Consider the following 26479-nt stretch of genomic DNA (forward strand, 5'->3'; position numbering starts at 1 on the left):
TAGTGATGGATGGGTCACTCAGGTGGGTGGGTGTACCCACCTGACATACCCATCCGAGAGTAAAAACTTGGGATTTTGACCGGGCTCGGACCTCGGCTCGGACCCTACCCCAAGCATACAATGTAGCATACGTATATAACCTTAAAATATGGATATAATACCTGTTCTATCCGTACATAGCCTTATGGTAGGTGCACGTACACGGTTTGGGCACTCCCGTCTCTTCTGGCACTGGCTCGGACTTGTCGGGCCAGCCGGTGTTTAAGGTCACCCGTGCCATCATAGCCCATAAGGAACTCGCTCTAACATCCTCTGGCTCGGTTCCTGCATGGTTAAACCGGTTCAACCACGAAATCAGACCGGGTTTAAGAAGCGGGATATTACAGGTGTACTCTTTGATTTGCTCCCCTATGGCCAATGCTATTATTGCCTTGAGAAGACCATCTATAATTTCTTCAATCACCTCTGGATTATCCTCCGAAGTTATAGTTGGCTAAATTGGAGAAGTGGGATCACCCTCCTGGTCTTCTCCTAAAGCATTCACTATCCTGTTGATGAAGTCATCTTTGGGGAATCTAGTGATGCAAACATATTCTTCCAATTGTATCCATCTGTCCATCCTTCTTTTGGGTTGTACACCAAAACTTGAAAGTGGGATTGGTATGAGGGTGATGAGGGATACAAAGCGAGGTGGTATGAAGGTGATGTAATGTGAGAGTTAGGATATGAAGATTGGGGGTGATAGGATGAGGAAATTCCTCCTCCTTGATGGTGGGGTGAAGGTTGATGATATCGTGGAGGTTGGTAATATGGTGAAGGTGGGAGGTATGGTGGAGGTTGGTAATATGGTAAGGTGGATTCTTCTATTGATGAGGAAGGATGAACGGTGGGAGTCTGATATTTTGATTCTTCTTTCAATGACTCTCTTCTTTTGGGAGTCCTCGTGACTCTGGCCCTTTAACTCATGAGTTTCCTGTAAGCGCAGACATTCATGTGATTCTTTCGAGCTCTAGGTACAATGAGTTGAGTGGGATCACTCTCTGCGGCTTCTTCATCTAGATTATTCACATGATCGGGAAGTGGATTGGTATTGACAATGGGAGGTTGCTTAACCTTGACTTTAATGGTCCTATTGTCAACTAAATCCTGGATTACATGCAGGATACCTATGCATCTTTCAATGGTGTGGCCTTTTTAAGTATGGTAAGCACAATATTCATGGTCTCTATACCAAGCTAGAGGAGGGTTATTGATTATTCTTGGAGTCACTATCCCTAGCAATCCTTGTTTCTTTAGCTTTTCATACACTACTGTCACTGGCATTCCTAAATCAGAAAATTGTCTTCTTGGGTGAGGAGCCTTTTGGGAGGGAGCATTTGCTTGCATTATAAAGGGTTGTGAAGAGGTGATAGGTGAAATTGACCGCTGGACCATGACTACCACATTAGTTTCAGGACCCTTTCCCCGTCTCAATCTGGTGTTCTTACTTACATCCTGGGAAGATCCCTGCTATTGGGTCTCTCTCAGAATTATGTTCTCTACACGTGTACCGGTAGCTATTAGGGCATCGAAGGTCTATAGATATTGGTAGTAAAGAACATCATAATAAGGCTTTGATAAGTTCTCAATCAACATCTCCACTTGCTCTACTTTTGAAGGCCGATCTGCCATCTTGGCTACCTTATCCCTAAACCTCATCAAGAAAGCGGTGAATCCTTCTCTAGGCTATTGTCTTAACATCTCAAGCTCTCGACGTTTCACATCCACTTCAGTGTTATATGAGTGCTGCTTGGTGAAGGGTTTCATCACTATTGTCCAATTCTGGGTTTGGGATGACTCTAACTGTGTGAGCCACCTTAGTTGCCATGACTTGGCGATGATGAGAAAAACCTTGAGATGAGCCTTGGGGTCCCCTGAACCGTCAAATTTGTCAGTCTACCACTTGAATTTCTGAGGAATTCTTGCCTTGAAGAAGAAAATTATTTCATCTGAATCCACTGTTTAGCTTTTCGAACTCTTCCCTGCTCAGAGTATATTTTCTAATTTTTCTAATTGTTCTCTAACTTTTCTTTCTCTCTCCATTTCTAGAGGTTCCATCTTAATGTGTGTTGCAAAATCTTCTTCCTCATCTTCAATCAGTACCTTGGGAGGAGGGACTCTGGAGTAGGTTCCCCATTGACCATTTAGACGGGTAGGTGAAGCTTCTTTAGGACCGATTGGCCTAACTTGCTCTGGTTCTCCTGAGTCAACTCGAGAAGAGTTCCTACGATGACCCATAGATCTGTTATGATCCAGCTCTCCTGTAGCTTGTGCTGGTTCAGCCCTAGGAGGGTTTTGGAGTGCATTTAGTATCTGGACTATTCCTCTGTTGACCTTTGCCATTTTTGTTTGTAAAGTCTTTACGGGATGGACCCATGATTATTTGGGTGATTCGAGGTCATGTGGATCCATACTAACTGGGCTATAATCACTGGGCAGTAGAAAATCTCAGAGAGATGAAGGAGGTGCTACTGGACTTAAGTGAGTTAACCGACTACCCTGACGTGTCCAAATGGATTGCAAAGAATACTTGAGGTATGAAATAGTGCCTGAACCAAAAATGGTTTATTTTAAGATTCTTTAATACTCAACCCCTTATTCACATATTTACTAGATTAACAACTAATGATCCATCCAAAGTTAGTCCACTTAATGGTAGGGAGTGGGTAGGGGTTGATGCCCCTAGTCCACTCAATGCCATAAGCGAGAGATTTATACAAATGGCTTGACCAGAATACCCCTATTAATACATTCTTTGCCAATAAAGTCATGCTTTTCTTACTCTTATCCCACTAGGTAACATTTCTCCTAGTTTCCTCGGGTCTTTTGGATAATTCGGCATTTTGCAGGGCTTTGATAGAAATCAGCCCGAATCACATATGCCAAATCATCCATATTTCTTTTCTTAGGAGGAAGGACACCTTTTATCTAAAACCCACTTAGGAGAGCATTTCTTTATGACTATAATATATCATAGGAAAATTTCTTTTCAAGACCGCAAACAAGTTTTACAGATTAGCTTGTGGCGTTCCTAGCGTTCTCCATCTATTTCCTATATGATGTAAATATGTAGTGGATGCAATAGGACCGACAAGGCTTCCTTGACAGGATCTATATACACAAGATATGTGATCCTTTTGATATACCCATAGGTATGAGATCAAGGGGGTGAATTCCTTGCCCATTACTTGTGACTACACACGAGGTTAAGCAATTGGCCATAGGGTGGTGGAACCATGAGTGATTGTGTGCAAAAGTGTAATGCCATAAAGTGTATGGACCTCCCTGAGGGTGCTGGAATAATTATGAACATCCTCTCCATTTAATAATACCCCACACCCTTATATAGGAAGCAACTACCATTTGCTCTCAAAGTACTCTCCATGACATGCACTGATTTCTAGGGAGTCCCTTGCCAAATGATTTCACTTCGAGCACGATGCATGATGCAGTTAGCAAGTACAATTACAAATATGGGGTTAGCCAAACATGTTTTCAAACAGATGTGGTGAAAATATTCTTGCATTTAATGGTAGCATCTAGTGTCAAAAGCTTGACATTATCCCCAGTGGCGTCGCCACTGTGAGGGTAGTGGCCGGAGAAAAATGGGTTGCCATTCCGTCCTTTGTGGGGAAGGAAAAAAGGCTTGCATTAATTCTATCCTCTCTCCTCTCTTTTTCTATCATAAGGGAGGGGTGTGTCATGTGTGCTTACCTTACGGGCCCCGTACCCATGGTTTTAAGTATCAGTGCGTATTGTACCGTATCGGCCGATACGTATCCATATCGATAGGCATCGACACGATACATAATGATACGCTACGGGGAATTTTGGGCCCTCTTTTATGTATCGACGTATCGTACATATCATATCGTACCATACCGTATTGGTACCGATACGTACGATACTCTGCGATACGAACTTTTGAAAATCTAAAAATTCCTGAGAGTATCGATACGTATCGGTACCATATTAATACGTATCGAAGGTATCGTGCAGTATCGAGCCGTATCGAGCCATATGTACCGATACAGTACGATATGGCTACTTAAGTGTGAATGTGCCTTTTGTTGTTTGAAACAAACACTTCACACTCTCACCAACAGTTTTCTATATTTTGCTTCTTTCTTCCCCTTTGATTCACACACCTTTTTAGAGACTCAAATGGTAGATTGAAAGAAACATTGTGGAAGTGAATGGTTCAAAGGAGAGAAACATAGTCCAAGAAGAACTTTGAAGGCTTGAATTTGAAAGTTGAAACATTTGAATTGTAATTTCTTGAATCTTTACTCACTTTTTTCAACTTTAACCTTATATTTTCAAGTTTTTTTTTTTATAAATCTAAGGTTCATCATACTTAGAATCACATTTTGTGCATCATTATTACATGAAATCATTGGATTTATAAGGATTTACAAACTTTTTTCAAGAGAAAACGAGGGTTTCAATTTTTTTCAAATTTCTTAGATCTACTCATGCTCAATGGTTAAAAGTGTTTAGATTTTTTATATGTTATGTAAAAATAAGTGTTCTACAACTTCCATGGAATTTTTTTATTTTTCTCAAAAAAATATATTTTTTTAATTTTTTAATTCCAAAATTAATTTAAAAAAAAAAGAAAAATCCCCCAAAAAAGAAGAAAGTCCTAGCCAAGGATTTGAACCACCACAACACTCTTCACAGCACTCATCATAGTGGCAATGGCAATGAGGAAAGAAAAAACTGTAAGAAACTCAAACCTCATCATTTGGAACATTTTCAACTCAATATATTTGTCTATCAATACGATACCCTCTACTTAAGTTTTTATGCATTCTACATGTTATATATAGCTTTTTTTAACTATTTTTTTTATCCAAAAGTGTATAAAAATGTGTTCCCTATCCATTTATGTGCGTATCTTAGCGTATCTCCGATACGATACGATACCCTCCAATACGTATCTTAATTTTGACCTACCAATACGGTGATCGATACCGATACTTTAATCCTTACCCGCACCGCAGTATCATTGCTCAGAGATACGTGGAGGCCTATTTTGCAAGAGTGTAAAGTTCATCCTTTAAGATAGGGATTTAATAATGGTCCAATACGGGGATCAGGATCATGCAAAAGGGTTTAGAGTCACCACCTAGGGTTATGGGTCTAGGACCCAGGGGTGGGCCTGATTCCTAAGAAAAGGGCCCGAAAGTTGGTGTGATCCAAAGATTTGAGGTAAGTGTCAGGTTACAGAATTGGGAAGGTGTTAGGCACCCAATCTGCCCTGTTCAACCAGTCTTCCTATTAGATGCTTAAGAACGAACATTTTTCATAATTATTCCTATTTCGCATGCATGACTAAGTCATCACACATATTTATATTGACTGAATTTAAATGACTATGTACACTAAAACAAGGTCTATATAAAGTCTACATTGTGCTAAATCTATTGAGAAATTATACCTGAGCTTAACCCCCATTTCAGGTTAAGAGCGGTGGACCCCCTAGTTGATGCTAGTACGAACTTTTTTGTAGATTTCCCAGTCCAGGGGAAGATGGTCTTGACCTCCAACTTCCTTTCTCGAGAGATGCTGACTGTGATGATATTCGGACAGAGTTTTGGCTAGGAACGATTACTTTCAGATTTTGACTGAGGTGACACTCCGGCAAAGCTTCTGCTGGGGATAGGCTATGGGAGGGCTAGGTTGAGGTGGCATTTTGATAAAGCTTCCACTAGGGATAGGCTATCAGTGGGTTAGGTTGAGGTGGCACTCTGACAGAGCTTCCGCTAGGGATAGGCTATCGGAGGGCTAGGTTGAGGTGGCATTCAGACAAAGCTTCCATTGAGGATAAGCTATTAAAGGGCTAGGAGGGAAATTTCTTAAAGATCTCACTCAAAGAAAGTAAAGGATTGAAGAGTCCCGAAGGCTCAAAGAACACTTCGAAGATCCGAAGATTATGAAGATCTCTCCATAGACTTGGAAAACCTCAAGGAGGGAAGGGGAGGAGATAGGGCAAAGCTTCACTACTATAGGGTGTTGTGGGTGTAATGTTAGTGTGTTGTTTGTTGTGTAAAATCCAAAGGAGGGGGTACTTATAGAATTTTCAGACCAATAGGGAGGAGAGAGAAAATTTATTAACCAATGGTAGTAAAAAGTAATTTTTCTAAACCAATGGGGTGAAAGTGAGAAATTTTGGACTAATGGGGTGGAGGGTAATTTTCCATAGCCAATGGGGTGAAAGGTAATTTTTTTTGACCAATCATGGGAAAAGATTTCTTTTTGGACCAATGGGAGGCCGTGGTGTAGGGTACACTAGCAGGGTAGTGTAGGGTACATAGGCAGGTGAAGAGGGAATTCCTTCTCTGATCTAGCTACCGAAAGGGGGATTTCAATTATTGGTGGGAGCAGTAGAGGCTTTGGCAGGGGTGTAACAGCTTCAGTGTGGGTGCTGGAACTCCAGCATAGGTGTTGGGGCTCCAGCACAGCCGCAAGAGCTCCAGCAATGGTGCTGGGGCTACTGTATAGGTGTTGGGGCTTTAGCATGGGTGCGGGAATGTGTGGGACATAGTAAAAAATGCATAAGACTCAGCCGGGTACACACAGGGCTTGGTTGGGTACACACGAGGCTCGGTCAAGTGCAAGTCGGGCTTGGTTGGGTGCATATGGGGTTTGGCAACTCAAGGCAAGGCATGGGTGCTTGCATGGGTAGGGTTTGGGCACTTAAGGCAATGCATGGGTGCTCACAAGGCGGGGTTTGGGCACTTAGAGTGTGATTTCTTGGAATGGTTGCGGGAGATCTGATGGTCCAATTTTAATGTACCATATATCGTTGGAATCGTAATTCTGAGCACTATACATCTGTGCGGTCACTTTGACCAGCTTTCTTTGTATATGAAATGTCATAATTTGACCCTTCTTTTCTCTCGTGCGGGTTTTCTAGGAATTTTGGGTGAGTGTGGAATGCTCCTAGGAATAGTTACCTCAGTCAGTTATCATCTCTGTCGATTGGAAATGAAAGTCGCATCCAAGATCTGTATGTCATCATAGCCAGGGGATGGTGACAAAATTGGGTGTCTACAGTAAGTCCAATTTCATTAATATGGCGATGGTGCCGGTCAACAATCGCCAGTGGGCATGCCAGGCGATGTTGAATGCCAAGGTGAGAAAAAAATTAGGGAAGAGTGTGATACTCCCCACCCTAGCTTGTTTGAACAAATTTTATTTTTCTTTCAAAATAATGTTCCATGGAGGCCTAAAATTGTTAAAAAACTGAAAACACATCTGATTGTTTAAGTAGTGGATAATGTCAAATATACTTAGTTGCATCATCAAGAAAAAGTAAAAAATAACGATGTCCTGCCAGAGAAAAGAGAGGTGTGGGATCCCTAACATCACTAAAAATAACATCCAAGGGAAATGCACAACAAGAAGGGGAGGGGGGGTAAAGAAAGTCTACTAGCCTTGCCTAATTGTCAGGCAGAAGATAATGATCCTAATTTATTTTAAAAACAAGGTAAATTATATTGAATGATCATTTGATGTAGAATACAAGCATGGGGATGGCCAAGTTGATGGTGCCACCCATCATAGGACATCCTCTTAGCAATATTGGCATACAGATTAGGAACAATGCTATGGAGAACGTGTAAAGGCCATCTTTACTTGGACCGGTATGAAGAGAAGCTTTTGGTTTGCCGATCCTTTACAACAAAAAAAGAGAGGTGAAATTCAAAGAATACACCATTATCAGTGTAATCTTTTTTGGTAGATTGTCAAAATTGGCCTAAATACTGATTTAAATAATGTAATTTGTTTTTCCTTGTTGGCATTTGGTTTTTGGTGTGGTCTCTTCTCTGCTGATGGCAATGTCGAAGGTGGAGTAGTTTCCCTCAGTTTCCAAATGGTGTAGCCTGTTTGTAGATTCTTTTCATTCTTTCTTTTGAATACATATGACTTCTTAGCAAAAAAGAAAAAAGTGCAAAATTTTTGGACAGAAAGTAAAGGCTTAGTTTTTGTAGGTATATGGAGCACATTAGAGAGTTGAAAGAAGCGACAGGGAGAAGAGAGAACTGTTTTACCAGTGTTAGAGATGATGAGACCCTTACAATTACCAACATGTAGGTTATCCAGACCAGAGTATGGATCATAGGAGGAGAGGGAGTGTAGATCTAGTGTCACGTGGTGGGATGCTCCAGTGTCTGGGAACCATGTGTAGGTTGTAGTGGTGGGGGTGGGTTGAGGACAGTGTGATGGGCGGATGGGGGGGTAGTTGTTAGGAGGGAAGTGATGGTTGGTATGAGGTGAAGTAGGGTATAATGGTTGGCACAACTGTTGGTGTAGTAACAAGTTGCAACAGTATGATTGGTGCACTAGCAAATAACACAATAGAGATGTCCATTCTAACCACGCCCCCTTCCATGACTACCACGGAAGGAGCCACAATTAGGGGAGGATCGTGGTGGGTCATAGGTGTTACCTTGGCTAAGATGGGGCTGAACACTGTGAGTAGCAGGGGAGTCCGCAGTTGAAGAAACTTTAGTTAACTTATTTAGAGATGTTCCATGATGAAATTCATGGCTGAGAAGAAGGGCATGAAGGTCTGTGTAGGACAGTTGCTCTGTGCGGCATAATAGGGAGGGAATAATATCACGATACTCTGATCTAAGAGCATGCAAAACATAAATACTAAGATCCTCCATTGGGAGGGGTTTTCTTATGGTAGAAAGTTCATCAGAAATCTTGGCACAGTGAAGAAAGGTAGTAATGAATTCATCTGGTTTATGAACCAAATCTTGTAAAGCAAGGTGTAGGGATAGCAATCTAGTGGTGGAGGGGAACCAAATGCAGTTGTGAGTGTTTCCCAAATCTCATGGCTGATAGTCTTCCCAACAATGAGTGGAAATACCTTTTCACTTGATGATGCAATAAGTAAGCTCATGAGAGAGTTATCCTAGCAATGCCATTAAATGGCAGTAATAGGATCGGATGGGCGTTGAATGGTTCCATTTAGGTATCCAAAGAGGTTTTGTCCCTCAAGGAAGGGTGTTATTTGTGTCTTTCAAAATAGAAAATTTTTGGGCTCGAGCTTAATGGAGAGAAAGTGATGAGATGGCATGTGGGAGAGGGCAGTTATGGTGGAGGGAACAGGAAAAGTGGGGAGAGGGGTGATGGGTATAGTTGTATTATTGTTGAAGAGAGTAGGGTTTTCATTAGTTGGGGATTGGAGAGAGGTGAGTACAGCAGCCATTATAGGTTCGTGAAGATATTCTCGTGCTGGGAAGAGTACCAGCAACAAGAAGAAGGATTCTTTCACACTGGCTCGTTGGAGCCTAAAGAGAACAAAAAGGAAAAAAAGAAAAATTATGTCCTTGGTTCAGGTATGCTCACGTTGTTGTGTAATTCTTTGTGATTGTTACCTTAATTGCTGATATACCATGAGAGAACAATAAACAGTGAAGTAATGCCTTGAGTCTTTCATTGATTTGAATCCTATATATATACAAGAAGATACTATCTTAGGTGGATTACAAAATATGCATATACCATCTACAGATTACAAGATTATCATATACTTATGGTCTTACAATGGTAGGAGATCCACACTTGCCATATTGTATGGAGTGTGGATATTGTAGATAATTTTGCATATCCACACTTGCCAAGTATATGGAGAGTGAAGATATGCATGGCTGTATCCTTGATTACATCCACCACACTTGCCATGTATATGTAGAGTGAAATATGATAGAATGATAGATAATTGTGCATATCCACACTTGCCATGTATATGGAGAGTGAAGATATGCATGGTTGTATCCTTAATTATAGCCACCACACTTGCCATGTATGTGGAGAGTGAAATATGGTAGATGGTTATAATCTTGGAATACAGGATAACTGATATGGAGTTTCCTAATTTGGAGAAACTGATCCATATTGGTTAATACTTCCTGAGTCTATGTCTTAAAGAGGCCATCTCTATCCCGATTTCCATCTCTCTCTGGTACTGAACAGAAAGCCTCATTTTCTTAATCTACCACCTCTTGTTAGTTATCCTTGTTTATGTGAATCTTCTTCCTCCATCACCATCACAACGTTGTAAAATGGGACGTGAAGAAATAAAGGCGTATCTCATGGCGAGACCATCAGAATGGTATTTAGAAGAAAGGAAACGTAAAGATATTAAAGGGCATAAAGGGAGAACTGATAGGGTAAATTCTTCCCTTTCCCCTCCAATAAAGTTGTTGAACTGGTATTGTTTTGATATGGTTACTTAGTCTCCTAATTATATTCCTAACCTCGGACTATTCAAGACCATGGGAGATCCCTTAGATTTTCTGTTACCAATCATAATAGAGGCATCACTAGGGCAACTTAATTTCTTCCAACTAAAAATGAAATTCATGTTTCTTGAATGTAGAACTTTTTATTTTGATAATACATTGAAAAAGTTTGATCAGTTCTTGATTTATAATTAGATGTTAAGTAGAGAGTTTGGATCAGGTTCTCATACCAGAACCATTCTCGTACGGTGCCTGATCTCCACATGAAATCCACTCAATGTGAAATCAAGTGGACTCCATGTGTAGATTAGACACCGTATGAGAACCATTCTCGTACGAGGACTTGATTCGGACTCTTAAGTATCCCTAGATTTGTTACAGTTATTATATAGTTTGTTTATGATATTGGATTTATAATAAAATCCATAACAAGATTTAGTGTTAATTGTGTTAATGGTCCCTTTCTATTGATGATTTGCTTTTTTGCATTAAAAATAGAATCATTGTCATCCGACTTCAAACATAAATATGATTTAGGTAGAATATATTAAGCTTATCATCCTCTGGTTAAGATTTGTAGAGCTCAAATAGTTCTTGCTTGGACAGGGCCAATCTTGATGAGAATGTACCGGGACTAGTAGCATTCCAATCTTGAAATCCAACTTCAGTTTCTCCCTGTTGATCAGTAGTAATATTATCCTTACATTCATCAAGACCCCCAGACAGAAATTTAACTTCTTCATATGCACCCTTAACTAGAGTATCGGATTATTTTTTTTTCGCTAGAAGGTCAGAATTTGTATTAAAATAGAGAAAAAAAGTAAAAAAATATAATACAGCCTAAAATCCAGAAGCGACCCTCCACCTTCTGCATTGCCATCAGCGGAGACTCACTACCGCTATCTCATAAATCTAAATCTCATTCTTCCTACCTTAACTAAAAAAAACTCGCTCATGATGCGATGAGGGAGGATTACATCGTCAGAAGAGATCCTAGTCTTGGCTGCATCTTTGCCTAAATAATCCGCAATCGGATTAGCTTCCCTGTAACAATGTGAGATCTTCCAAGTAATGCTATTTAAATAACTGAGAAGGTGGTTCCATGCCTAACAAACAAACTAAGGAATAAGCCTATGGTGGAAAAGGCCAACCACTGCAGAGGAATCTGACTCTATCCAAAGGTGATTAAAATTTCTTTCACGAGCAAGAGAAATCCCCTTAATTATACTCTAAATCTTAGACGAGAAATTGTCAGTGACACCTAGAAAAATGTGATAGCTGAACAGCATTCTACCATCATGATCTCTGAATACACCTCCCCCTCCTGCGCGCCCTGGGTTGCCCAAAGTGCAGCCGTCTATGTTAATTTTCACCCAACCACGCATGGGCTTGCACCAGTGAACTTCTAGGATAGGATTTGAGCATTGAGAAGACGTAGAGAGATGTAATATTCTACACAAGGTAATGTCCTCAACAGATTTGGGATAAAATTTTTGGCTACTAGATATAAAGTGGATGTCCCCTTTAATATTGCTAAAAATCATGTCTAAACTTTTTTTCTTCCCTTCAAAACGCCTTTGGTTTCTTTCTTGCCAGATTGCAGCCAGAGAAGAGAACAAGGCGGTCACCCAAGCCTCTTTGAGGGGCCAATATTTAGCTTTGTTTTTCCACTAAGACACCAAATAAGTTATTGAAGCTTTAGAAGACCATGTCGAGTTAAAAAGACAAACAATCATTTTCCATAAGTTAGAGGAAAATATGCAATCAAGAAACAAGTGGCAAATGGATTTAGAGTAGGAGCCACATAGGTCACAGTGAGATGGGAGATGGATACCCTTTGCTTGAATTTGGTCATCAGTCAGGATTTTCCCATGGATCAGGCACCAGCCCAGAATGGATAGTCTTGGTGGAATATGCTTGCTCCATACAAAAGAGGACTAAGGAACCTTGGGATTAGAGGACCTCAAGCCGTTCCATGCCGAATTGACTGAGAAGGTCCCCATAGGGTTTATGCTCCACATGCATCTGTCCTCCATATGGAGAGAGGGCAGCTTGATGGCCTCTATCCTTTGGAAGATCTCTGTAAGAAAATTAGATTGCGCTGGAGGCAGCGCCCAAGACCCATCAACAATAAAGTTAGCCATAGTTTGATTAAGGTTTAAGAAAAGCCCTTCGTTCAATTCAGAGATAACCCCTATGGGTTTAGGCTCAAGCCAATTATCTTTCCAAAAATTTATTTTCCTTCCGCTGCCAATGATCCATCTCTCATTGTCTGAAATAAATTACCATATTCTTCTTATACCCTGCCAAATGGAAGAGCGCCTATAAGAGCGTCTAAGAAGGCCTGAGCAAGATAAAAACCTTGCTGAAAGCAGTTTGCTCAGTTGGGAATCTTCTGCCCTGATCGACTATGCTAGTTTGGCAATCAGAGCCATATTAAGCTCACGCAGCCTTCTGATGCCAAGACCCCCCTCATCCTTGGGTTTACAAATTGTATCCCATTTGATAGTGGTAGCCTTAAAAGAGTCTATCTCACCAGTCCATATAAAATTCCTCATCCACTTTTCAAGATTCTTGATTAAGGGAGCAGGCCACCAGTAAACTGAAAAGCTGTGCAATAGTATTCCAGAGATGAGAGACTTTACAACTTCAACTCCCCCTGCCATGGACAAAAGTTTGCCCTTCCAGCCAGCCAGCTTGGCTTTAATTTTGTCTATAACAGGGAAAAGGGGGTCTCTTTTCACTCGTCCTTGGAAGATCTCAACACCCATGTATTTTGTTGGGAAGTTGCAGCAAGGAATTTCCAACTCTTTTGCAATCCACTGCTTCCTTAATGAAGGAATTTTCCCCAAGAACAACTTACTTTTCTCTAAATTAAAAAACTGCCCAGAGCATTTTTGATAGATAGTAAGGAAAGACTTCAAATTTCTAACGTACCTCTTAGAAGCATTCATGAAAATGAAGACGTCATCAGAAAATAAGAGATGAGTAAGGACATCAGCACCACGAGGACCTGATAGAGGCTTTATCTGAGATTTGGCAACTAAGTCAATCATGCCACGGTAGAGAACCTCTTCAGCAATAATAAACAGGATGGGGGAGATGGGATCTCCTTGACGAAGCCCTCTGCTGGCTTCGAAAAAACCCACAAGACCACCATTCAAGAGCATTGAAATCCTGGCCGACTGAAGTAAGGTATGAATCCAGCCAATCATTTTTCTAGAGAAACCAAACTGTCTGAGCACTTGGAATAGAAAATCCTAGGAGATAGTGTCAAACGCCTTTCTGATGTCTACCTTGAGTCCAAGATTGCCCCCTCTAGAGGTCTGCCCCATTAAGTTAGCCAATTCCAAGGCTAGACAGTTATTTGTTTGAATAAGCTTCCCTTTTTGAAAGGCTCCCTTATCTTGAGAAATAATTTTGGAAAAACAGTAGAGATATGAGAGGCCATGATTTTAGATAGGATTTTGTAAAAAAAAAAGTCCCCATACATAATGGATGAAATTGTCTAGAGATTTGGCCCCCTCCACCATAGGAATTAATAACAAGAAATTATTATTAATACCACGGGGAATAATACCTGATGAAAAAAATCCCTTGACTGCTCTGTAGACATCGTCATGGATTATATCCCAACATTTTCTGAAGAATGCTCTTGTGAAGCCATCAGGGCCTAAAGAGCTATCTGGATCGAGGTCCCACACTGCTCTTTTGATTTCCTCTTCAGAGGGAATGGCATCCAGCATCTCTCGGTCCGAATCCTGAAGAATTCTGGGAACGCAGTTAAAAATATGGGGGTGATCCTCCAGGTCTACTTTCTTGTGAAATGTCTTATAAAATTCTACCAAATAGGATCCTATCTGATCTCGATCACTAATATCAACCCCATTCTTAGTAGTGATGCATCTGATAGTGTTTCTGGATCTCTTGATCCTGGTCATGACGTGAAAAAATATGGAACACTTGTCTCCTTCCTTAAGCCATCTGACCTTGGATTTTTGAATCCACATTTTCTCCTTGTTTTCCATTGTTTTCCAGTATTTGGTCTTGGCATCGGCTTCCTGATCAAAAAGTTGCTCAGTGAGGCCCTCTTCCTCAATGCTTCTCTGAATATTCTCCAGCTCTGCCTTGGATGTAATCACCTCTTGATCCAGATTAGGGAAGGCTTCCCTAGACCAGGATCTAATAATAGACTTCAGAGTCTTTAGCTTCTGCGCAAGGATGAAAGTGGGGGATCCTGAGAAGCTATTATGCCAAGCTTCAGTTATCACATCTAAAAATTGAGGGTGATCCATCCAAAAAGTATTTAGCCTGAAAGGGCGATTTTTGGGCTTAATAGAAGAACCCGAGCAGGCCATCAGAGAAGCATGCCTGATGCAACACGAATCAGCACCTTTTGAAATGCAATCATCAAAGACCTTCATCCACTCTTCATTCACAAAAGTTCTATCGAGAACCGTAGCAATATATTACCCCTTCTTCGGTTATTAGTCCAAGTAAATTTTCTTTCCGAAGAAGGGATTTGGATCAAAGCTAAAGCATCTACCATGGCGGCGAACTCAGAGGCTCCACCAATAGAGAATCTTTCTGGCCCTCTTCTCTCGTGATCATAGAGGGTTGCGTTGAAATCCCCAATAATCATTCTCGATGCTCCCGAACCACCTAAAACTAAATCAATCCACAAAGACCTCCTTTCTGCTCTTAGGCATTTTGCATGCACCACAGAGACATCAAGCATTCTACCATTCCACTCCACTTGGACTGATAACTACTGCTCTGACATGGAGGACATTAACGGGTTCCTGAGGCCTTGCTTCCACATGATCCAAAGGTTGGGATGAACGTCAAACCTTTTTTTTTTCGCTAAAAGATCATGTATATTAAGAAAAAAGTATAGAAAAAAGAACAAGAAATATGATACAAAGAAAGAGGCAGGATTCAAAGCCACACCTCCACACAGGATGTAGAGAGGATGCACACTATCCACCTTCCGCATGGCCATCAGCAGAAAGACGTCAGCCCTTTCATTATGAATAAAATCATTTGCGAAACCAATTTTACTAAAAAGGCTTTGTGGAAATTTATTTGCATCCACCATTGTTTTGACCATACAAATGATATCAGGAGAATTCTCATGGGCTATCTTCAACAAGCCAATCCTAGCTGATGCCTTCTTAATTCCGCGGACGTTCCAGAAGAGGACTTTCATAGACGCCTAGATGTTAGGATTTGGTCGACTCTGGCTGGTCGTTCCACTTTCTGGACTTGTTTTCCCTTCTTTCTTTGCATTCTAACCTAGTCTTGCTGCCCTTCTTCCCTTGCCATAGCCGTTGAATCTACCATTGCAGCTGCCTCATGAGCATCGTCGCGATTGGCACCATCACTGGTGGCAACACACGTGCTCCTGTGCACAATCTCAAGGTGCTGATCGCTGGTATCTGGGCTGCTGTCATTCTAAGATCCAAAGGTCTAATTAATAGGACCTTGGGTATGTCCAAGATCCATACCCGCTACTGCCTGACCCACTTCTAGACTCAAACCGAGCACAACCTCCAACCGAGGATCTCCATGCCGATTGTTAGCAATTTCAAAATTTGAAATCTCATGTTGACTAGAATTCCTATTATTTATGGAAAGAGAACTCACATTAGAGCCCAAAGGAGGTCTCCTTGATGGATGTGTCATATCCTCCCTAGGAGTCTCCACGCCCCCACTTACCATGTTTAAGGAGCTTTCCAAAATAGGAGAGTGCTCCCTAATATTTTCTCTCTCCTCCATGGCCTGTTCGGCAGTCCCCAATGCCTCCTCACTACCACCGTGTAAGGTGGCCTCATCTTCACCAGCATCACGAGCATCCCCCTGCTGAGATTGATGTGAAGAAGAAAAGGTGGAAGGCACCACCGTTCCCCTAAGACAGTCATTGACATATACTGCTCCTGGGACTCCTTGATTAGTCTGCATCCGATGAGCTCTCAAGTCTGCTATCTTCTTCTCTCTGCAATCAGATAGGACATGTCCCACTTTTTTACAAAATCCACACTGCCCCATTGAATCCGTGTAGAGCAATTTCTGCTCAGACTAGAACAAGTTCACAGTTCCTGGCTGCCGTCACTCTACCTGAATTTCCTCAGGTCTCACAGATCCCGCATCCATCTCCAATAGGACACGAGCATAGTTCCCGTACATGGCAATCTTCGTGCGATGATCAAGAGCCACTGGGAGGCCCACAACCTTAGCCATTGTCAGTAGCACCTTCTCGTCTCTATAGGCAAGTCTGGAAACCTCACATAAACAAGATTTTTTTTTAACTGGCTTTTTGTTTGTACTGAAATCCGGGCACCAGCGTTGAAAATGCATGAGTTGCCATCCTACCTTCACAGGGGCTTTTCTTCCAAATGGATGCCAATCTGCTTCTTTCTCAAACTGAAAAATAGTAAACCCTTTACCCATGGGCACCATCTTGATGTGACCCTTGAGATTCCAGGATTTGTGAGCTTCTTTACAAACATCGTCCAAAGAGAGGAATTGAAAATTGAGTCTACCAATAAGGGCATATTGATACCTCCCTAGACGATCCTCATATGCGTCCTGAGGTATTATTACCTTTTGTTGAGGTTCTTGCGCGGACAGGGTCAGGGAGATCATCAACTTCAGGCAGGATGCTCCCTATAGCCTTTGCATATGTTTTCTTGGGGATCTGGGCAGCAGGTTGTTCTTCACCACCAACCGCTGCAAGGGAGGGGGCAGTAGCGAGTGGCTCCTTCCCTTGATCGCCTTCTTCCGCTTGAGCACCTGTTTCCATAATGTTGTCCAAAGGAGCACCCTCCTTGGATGCATTCAACGTCTGAGGTGGGCTATAGGAAGCCCTCCAGAAATCAGTGAGCCGAAGCTACATACCCCTCTTCGGTGGCCAGCATCCACTAGGGTCGTGACCAGACTCAAGGATCTAAGCATTCTCTCCAATCTCCATCAGTCGATAACTCCCTTCCTTTGTGTCCCTTCTTTGTCTCGGATTATTTTATGTATGCTCATGTTGTTGTGTAATTCTTTGAGATTGTACCTTAATTACTGATTTATGAGACTGTATGAATGTATGCGTGAAATCATCATGAGAGTATGACAACAACCATCTTAGTAGTCATGGCAACAAGGTGCCACCTTAGTGGGGGGAGGGGGTAAGACACCAATGCGAGCACTACACGAGACCATATTTATATGCCTTTAAAACAATATATCGAAAGCCCAACTGGGGTTGGTCATAGCTTTGTTAGTAATCCCTGTGCATATCAAAACAAGGTAATTTAAGGAACATATTTGTGATTAGAAAGCAGCTCAGGTGGTAAGGACAAATCAGAGTTAACAGATACGAACAAAGGGTACAAATTCGTATCAGAAGGTCAAAATATCCTAAGGATGAAATCTGGGCAGAGACCTTGTTAGTAATCCCTCCGTGCCTCACCAGTCGATCTCCACCAGTGGACCCCACATCCACGGGAGGGATCAACCGGTGAACAAAATCTCAGAACCCTGAGCTACTATCTCATCCTCTGGTGGGTTCTCCTTTATATTCTAGTCATCTTCTTCATCTTCTCTACATTCCATATTTTTCTTCTTTTTTCTTTAATATATGTGATCTAACAAATTAAAAAAAAAAAAATATATGATATATTTCGTTCTCTAGTAAACTCCACTGATTGATTCTCATTCACGGTCAACTAGATTTCTTCTCTAATGTAGCTTGGGGCCTTAGGCTTTCCTTACGTTAAAGGTTCCAATTGATTGTTGTACCTTTCATAAGTGAATTCAAGGACTTAGTCATAGCTCTTTACTTCCTGGGGCTAAAGGCAGACTCTCCATTATAGTGTAGGGGCCTTTTTCCTATTAGGGTTACAATCTGAATGGTTTTGGGGTTTAAGTACTAAATTGTAAAAAAATTCTACTTGAAAAAGCATGTCTAAAATTTACTTGAGTAATGAATTAGGAAGTTGCCAACGGAAACAAAAAAATAGTTCAATGCCGTTACCCTTCGAAGCTAAACTAAGGCTACTAACAAAATCAGCTTTGACCACAATAATTGAATACTTTGAAAAAAGATACGTGGATAAAAAAACAGCCATTTGGTGCTGATTAGGAGCGCCCTTAACAAGTGGGGAATAACTTAATCACAAACTTTAAGTGGAGGTTCCTGGAGGTAAGCTCTTCTTTTTTGAGAAACACTTTAAAGTAGAAAATTCAATAAAATTGACTCAATACAATGTTGAGGATAGATGTGTCTGGAGTTGCACACTCACTGACTGGGTCGTTCATTGACGTTTTGTCTTGGCATAAAATTTGTTAGCATCTCCCAATTTTCCATTGTTTGGGGGACGCATCTGCATCCTCCACAAGCAACATTTGGGTGGAGGTCAATGCATGGTAAGCTGCCAACAGAAGAAGCTATTTGTGGGAAAGACATTCCTTTAGCCTCTAAATGCAATTTGTGTGGAGAAGCTTGTCTTCTATATTTTCTTGAAATGTAGCTATGCATTAGAAGTATGGAGGAAGTTCATTGAATGCTTTGGCCTTATATGGAATGATCACAATTGTGTGGATAATTTGGTCAAATGCTAATTAAGGAAATTAAAGAAAGATCATGTTTGTGAAGGAACCTTGGGTTGCAGGATTTGTCCTTGGCTGACAACATTTGGAGGGAGTGAAATGGGAGACGATTCGAAGGTCAATGTAGAAAAAATTTAATCAGATCTATAGTGTGGTCATAAGGGATTCGCAGGAGGCTAATCTTGATTTAGAGATTGTTAAGTCAACCGCATACACCTCATTTGCTATAGAAGACTAGGTTTGCAAGCCTCTTTGCCTAATCCAAGTGTCATTTGTATATTTTGGTATAAAACAATTTTCGTGGGAGGGAGGGTGAAACTAAATTTGGACGGATGCTCTATAGGTAATTCAGGAAGAGCAGGTGTGGGTGGTATTCTTCGTGACCAAACGAGTGAAATACTCGATTTTTAAGTTATTTCTTAGGATTCAAACCAACTATGTACTAGAATTTCGTGGCCTAATGGAAGGAATCTTACATGCTATGAATCATCATGTGTCATCTCTATGGATAAAAACTTTTTTTATGGAAATTATGTCAGTAGTGCATCCAAAGATGATATATTGGTTTCTTATGCAGGACTAGAATTATTTTCAGTCATTTCTCGAGTCCACCAATTGGAACTACTTTAGGGAGGCTAATCTGGTTGGGGACCGGCTATCTAAATATGCAGCCAAGTATGGAAATTCAGCAACATTGGTTACTTTCCCGAATCACATTATAGGGGAGGTAGAGTTTGACGTAAGACTCGACCAAGATTTCATTTTTGTAGATAATGGTTGAGGGCCCTTGATGAGGGCAATGCCGAAGCTCGGGGACCTTAATCACTCTATTTTTGGATGTACTCTTTGTTTTTTTTTTTTCGCTAGAAAATTTCAAATTTCATTAAGAAAGATGGGGAAAAAGAACAAGATACACCATAGAAACTGATTTTTAGCCCCCACCTTTGGCATTGCCATCTGAAAAATCAAAACCAAAATCTAGGCCTAGATGCTGCATCATGGGCAACCACATCCCATATGCGGTTTGGAAAAGAAACATTTTTCCTGAAGTTCCAGCTTTTGCCGCATCCCTTGCTAAAAAATCATCAATATCGTTGGCCTCCTTGAAACAGTGAGGTATTTTTCAATCTATAGAGTTTAAGAATGTGTTCAGCGACATCCATTCCTAAGCAACTTACCTTGGAATGGATCTAGATTGAACAAGCACCACCACCGTTGCAGATTCTATCCAAAGAGCTGAGTCTTTTTCCATTTGAATGCCTTCCATCAAAGCTTGGAATTCTACAACATAATTTGACTAAACCCCAAGGAACACTTTGAAAGAGCCAATCCCAGCCTCGAGATTATTCCGAATAACTCCACATGCGCCAGCCCTTCCTGGGTTACCCATAGAGCAACCATCCACATTCAATTTCACCCATCCTAGAGGAGGCTTGCACCAGAACACTTCCAAAATATCTAAAGGACATCTAGGATCAATGAGCAAACCCAAACTCCGACAACAATTAAGATCAGAAAGTTGTTTGACCTGATCTAGAATGGTGACTTTTGAATCTTGGAATCTCTCTTAATCTTTTCGAAGATGCAGAGAGTATTGAGCTTCCTGCCTTCATAGCGCTTAGGATTCCTTTCCTTCCAAAGATTATCAGCCGCTATAACCATTCCCATGGACTAGGTTTCCTTAAGAGCTATCACCCTACGCTTTCTAAGCCACCATTGAACTAGAAGGCCCAGATCTTCCATGTCAGGCCAAGAAACTCCAAAAGAATCTAGAAATTTTTTCCAAAGCATCACTGCAAATTTGCATTTCATAAATAGATGATTAAAAGACTCAGAGTTCTCCTCATATAAATTGCATATAGATGCCATTGGAGTACCTTTTGCAGAGATAATATCATCTATGGGCAGCTTTTTGTGCATCAAGTGCCAACCAAAAGTAGACTGTCTTGGTTGCAAGAATTTACCCTAGACCATGGAGCCCCAAGGGACTTTAGGATTATGCTTCTTGATCTCTTACCAAGCTGAAATAGAAGAGAAAATACCAGAAGTTGTAGAGCTCCAAAACACCTATCTTTCATGGTAGAATTTGGCAAGCTAATAGAGGAAGCAATGTCAAAATAATTTTGAAGAAGGGGAGAGCGAGCAGTAGGAAATACCCATTGAGAGTTTTGAATAACATCCGCCACCTTCAGGGAGGAATTTTTAATGAAGTCAAAGTCTAATCCATAGGTCTCAGCAATAGATTTATCTCCAAATCAGATATTAGACCATAGTCTATTATCTTGACCACTGCCAATTGTCCATCGCTCTCTGCTAGATACAAAGTTTCAAACTTTACGAAATCTAGGCCAAACAGAAGAGAATTTGTAAGATATTTTGAGATTTACATTTCTAAGAATTCTAGCTTTAAAAAGCCTACTCATACCTGAGACTCCATGTTTAATATTCCAAACTTGCTTACGCAAAAGGGATTTACTGATGTCACAGAGTCTACAAATCCCCAATCCTCCTTCCACCATGGGCTCACAAACCTGATCCCATTTTACCGTCACAGATTTAGAGTAGTCCAAATCACCTGTCCAGATGAAGTTTCTCATCCACTTCTCCATCAAACTGATATGGGAGTTAGGCCACCAATAAATTGACAAGTTGTGAATAGGCATTCCCAACACCATAGAGCACACCAATTGAACTCTTCTTGCCATCGAAAGAAGCTTTCCTTTCCATCCCGATATGCACTCCTTCACCTTATCCATAACAAAAAATAAGAAATTCTTCTTCACCCTGCCTTTGAAGATCTGAACTTCAAGATACTTTGTAGGAAAGTTGCAGATAGAAATACCCAAAGCATCTAAAATATCTCTCATGTGAGAAGGCCTGATTCTCCCCATGAAGAGCTTTTTTTTTCGAGGTTTACATGCTGCCCAAAAAAATCTTGATACTTCCTCAGAAAGTCATTGAGATTTCTAACATATTTAATAGGTGCATTCGTAAATATAAATATTTCATCAGCAAATAAAAGGTGAACCAGAATTGACTCACCTCTAAGTCCCTGAAGAGGTTTGATTTTCCCATCACGAATCAAACTTTGCAAGCCACTACACAAAACCTCTTCCGTATTAATGAAGAGAATTGGAGACATGGGGGCCCCTTGCCTTAAGCTCCTCTCCACATTATAGTAACCCACAGGCCCTCCATCCAAAAGGATTAAAAATTTTGATGAGCAAAGGATCTGATAAATCCCAATTCACCCACTTGTCATAAAGCCAAAATGCTTCAACACTTGTAATATAAAATCCCACGAGATGGTATCAAAAGCCTCCTGAACATCAATCTTAATGCCAAATCCTCCTCCTCTGGTGGTTGAAAATATAATATCAGCCATTTTAGAGGCCAAACCAATATTTGTGTGAATTAATTTGCCTCTTTGGAATGCCCCTTGCTCTTCTGAAATCAGCCTTGGTGAGAAAAAAAACATCCTTGTGGCTAGAATTTTTTATATTACTTTGCATAAGAAATTTCCCATACATAAAGGGCAGAACTTATCAAAAGTAACATCTCCATCTACTTTTGGAATCAAAGATAACAAATTGTTATTAATACATGGGGACATTTTTCCTGAGAGAAAAAAATTCTCTGACTGCTCTAACAAAATCATCTGCCACCACATCCCAACAGTGCTTGAAAAAATATCCTGGGACCCAAACCGCTTTCTTGATCTCCACTGCTCTAGGAATCACATCCAAAGAGAGCATGTCAACTTCATCTACTAAAGCAGGAATGGAATTCAGAAGCTCCAAATGCTCATTGATAGTCATACTCTTGTGAAAAGATTGAAAATAATCAATCATGTAAGCCGCTATCCCATCTCTATCACTGACTTTGGTCCCATTAGGTTTTTACACCATTCTGATAGTGTTTCTTGCCCTCCTAATGTTTGCATAGAGGTGAAAGAACTTAGAATTCTTATCTCCATGTTTAAGCCATCTAATATAGGATTTCTCCACCCACAACTTTTCATAATTTTTAAAGCATTCATGTAGGCTGTTTTTGCATCCGTTTCTTCCCAAACAGAGTACCGTCCATCCCTGAAACTTCATTTTGACCCTGAATCTCAGCCAAGGCCTCCTTGGTTTTAATCAACTCCAGTTCAAAGTTTGAGAAGACCTGTCTAGCCCAAGCTTGAATAATAGGCTTAAGTCTCTTAAGCTTTTGGGTTAAGATAAAACTGGATCAACCATAGATGCTCTATGACCATGCATCTTGAATGACTTGAATAAAAGATGAAGCATCTAACCAAAATTTATGCACTCGAAATGGGCAATTACCTGGCTTAGGGCAAGCCTCTGAAATGACAAAAACTGGACAATGGTCTGAAAAGTCTCGCTGGAGCACTGTTTGGGCATAGTCCCGAAAGTGGTTTAGCCAGGCTTCGTTGCACAGGTCCCTATCCAAAACTGCAGCCACGTTCCCTCTCCTCCTATTATTTGACCAATTGAACTTAGGACCTTAAGAGGGAATCTAAATCAGAGAGCAGGAATCAATCATGGCATCAAATTCCATCGCTGAGCCCAAATTGAAAGCGCCTGGACCTCTGTTTTCATGTGATGCAAGAGTAAAATTGAAGTCTCCAATCATAAGCCATGGCTCCTCCATAACAGGAACTGATGCAAGCTCAATCTACAAATCTCTTATTTTCACCCTAAAACTGCTAGCATGAATTGCTAATAAAAAAAATGCTTGTTCTTCCACTCAATCTTGACAGAAAGCTGTTGATCAGACTCTGATACTATAGAAGGCTTAGACATCCCCCTCCTCCTCATCAACCAAAGGTTGGGCACCTTATCCTCCCTATTGTTATAAATCATATCAGCGTCAAATCCAATTTTATTGAAAAACAAAGCTGGAAAGGTAGAGGAGTCTACCATTGGCTCTGTTAAACATATAACGTTTGGACGTTTCTCCACCACTATACTTCTCAAGGTCATTCGAGATATAGTCTTCTTGAAGCCCCTAACATTCCAATATAAAACCTTCATTATTCACTTTGTAGCATTAACCAGACATTCAGACCTTTTGGTTTGCTCTGCGGCTGCTGTTCCTTTGTCCTTCTTGTGAAGACCTGCTATTGTTATCTCCCTTTGAGATGAACGAAGAGCCATTTCATCTGCTCATGCAATCTCCTCATGGTGAAGAATCACTGCCCCCCTGAACTGTACTTGGCGAGATGGATGTGACTTGGTGTTCTACATGAGTTGTCCTTCTTAAGGGGGGACAATCACAACACTCATTATTGACTCTAGAAAGGGTTTGGGCGTCCTCCTCAAGCCCTAGCCCACCCGACCCATTATGGTAGTCGGATAGATGAGTACCAAGAACACAAGAAGGCAGAGATTCACTCAAGCGTATCTCTTCATTATCGGACCTTGCTTCTTTCCTCTTTAGTTTGCCGTCAAGTGTGTTGCAAAGTTCTCTCCATCTATTTTTTTCTTTTCTTTCCTCCTTTTGGAGGGATGTTCTTTGGATTTTAAATATATTCTATTCACCAAACTTTTTTTTTCCGTATTTATCTTATTTATCTCTATGAGATAGGTTATTTAATTGACAAATAACATTCAATACTGTGTAACTAGATTTTAATTACCTATCCAAAAGGGAATGTTGATCTAATTATGCAAATATTTTTATTTTTCTCTTTTTCCTAGTTTCTCCTTTTTGTTAATATTTTAGCTGAAAAATTATGCAGTACTACTGGAATCATTTGGAGAAAACATTTTTTCGATCTTTGAAGGAAGTTGAAAGGTACATCGAAACAGGTGTGGTGCCGAAACCTCCGCCAAAGATTAAGAAGCCAAGACTTGAAGCCAACAATCTGGTGAGTTTAATATGCATATATATATATATATATTGGTTAATCTAATAAATGAGTTTTCTAGAATAGAAAGAAAAGAATAAAGACTATTCACTCTTGCCAGTGAACTAATCTCCAAAAGTTAAACTGAAGGGTTAATGCATGTAGACACTAAGGCCTCCTAAGAGATTTGGTTGATATCTTTTCTCAAAGAAAAAAAAAAAAAAAAAAAAAAAGCCTTGGAAAAGAAAGTAATCTAAAGTCAAATTCAACTTTAGATTGTTTAGATTATTTTGCTGATTTAAACCCAAGGGATTAGTGCAGCTGGCTTGGAGGGGACATGAGACTCCGCCTCAAGAAGCGAGGTCTTGTGATCAAAACTCGTTGTTCCATAATTCCTTGGGGTTACCTGCCTAAGGTTCATTAGGGCCCAGAAGCTCCCGGGGGATTTAGTCGGCCTAAAGTTGGATACCCCACCTATCTACAAAAAAAAAAAAAAAAAAAATGATACCTAGTTCATAATCTTTTCTTAAGAAATACCTAGTTCATAATCTTTTGTGTTCATGCCATGTAGATGCAAGGCTTTTCAGCAGATAAAAGTAAGGGGAAATCTGGCCAATCTCTCACTGCTTCCTCCTCTATATCCAGCGAACAGCTGCTCCTTATGGCACCCATTGCAGTCAAACGTAGATACTTCTTAACACTCGTTCTTCAAGAATAAAAGATTTATTCTCTCTCTCTCTCTCACACACACATTTTGTTTTTAGCTTGGACTTTAGCAGCAGGTGAGAAGAGAAAAAGAATTCCATCTGCTTACAATCTTTTTCTGAAGTAAGGAGAAAAAGTCCATATTCTTTAATCTATACTATCACTCCACGCACAAATTCCCCCGGAATGAAAAGATAATTTCTGTTGTTAGTTTTGTTCCATATTCTCTTATAAATGTGATCCGATTATGTAAATTGGTTTCCATTGGAAGGGAGGAAATACAACGCGTTAAAGACGCCTATCCGGATATACTACATAGAGAAGCTTTCAAAATAGCAGCAAATAATGTAAGCTGATTTTTACCCGTAAATTGGTCTCCATAATCCTAAGCATAGCATTAGTTTAATTTTTTTCTGATTTGATTAATATAGTGGGCTCAAAACGTTCGTCCTGCTGGATCAACGCCTGACAACAATAAGAATGTAAGTGCAATGAAGAATTCCAATTTTAAATTCCCTTTTATAGCATTGAAGAAGTTTTAGTTTATGAGATTCTGTCTCCCATGGTTACTCAATCCTTTCTATGTAATTCCACAATAAATTCTTCATTCTTTTTTCTTCAATAATTCCTTTCAGAGAATTGAGAATGATAATTTGCAATCTCATTATCTTTCAATTACAGATAAATCTTAGAAAGTACAGTTGCATATATTTTCTAATGAACAATTTGGTAGACATTAACCTTCTTTTGGTGTGATTCTAAGAGATGATACTGATCAGTCTCATATGGTAATCTTTCTTGGTTCATTGACAGGGAAACAAGCTTAGCGGCTCCGATGATGTTGATGTTTGTGATGAGCTTGATGCCGAAGCTGTGGCGGCAGCAGAGGCGAACCCTAGCGAGGCTCGTAGCTGCTCCGATGATGATGACAATGAAGGTAATGAGCCTGATGCCGGAGCACTAGTGGCAGCAGAGGCGAACACTAGCGAGGCCAGTAGTGGCTCCGATGATGATAATG

At 40.5% G+C, this 26479-nt stretch overlaps 1 protein-coding gene across 1 annotated transcript; it reads left to right on the plus strand.

Annotated features, from left to right (window-relative positions):
* The first annotated feature begins 10038 nt into the window (after positions 1-10038).
* Positions 10039-25750, plus strand: LOC122061392. Its single transcript, XM_042624639.1, has 3 exons — positions 10039-10232; positions 24649-24777; positions 25328-25750. The coding sequence occupies exons 1-3, from the start codon at positions 10125-10127 to the stop codon at positions 25472-25474; spliced, it is 384 nt and encodes a 127-aa protein (XP_042480573.1). The 5' UTR covers positions 10039-10124; the 3' UTR covers positions 25475-25750.
* The last annotated feature ends 729 nt before the right edge of the window (positions 25751-26479 follow it).

Source organism: Macadamia integrifolia, chromosome 14 (genome assembly GCF_013358625.1).
Source record: "Macadamia integrifolia cultivar HAES 741 chromosome 14, SCU_Mint_v3, whole genome shotgun sequence".
Classification (NCBI taxonomy): Eukaryota; Viridiplantae; Streptophyta; class Magnoliopsida; order Proteales; family Proteaceae; genus Macadamia; species Macadamia integrifolia.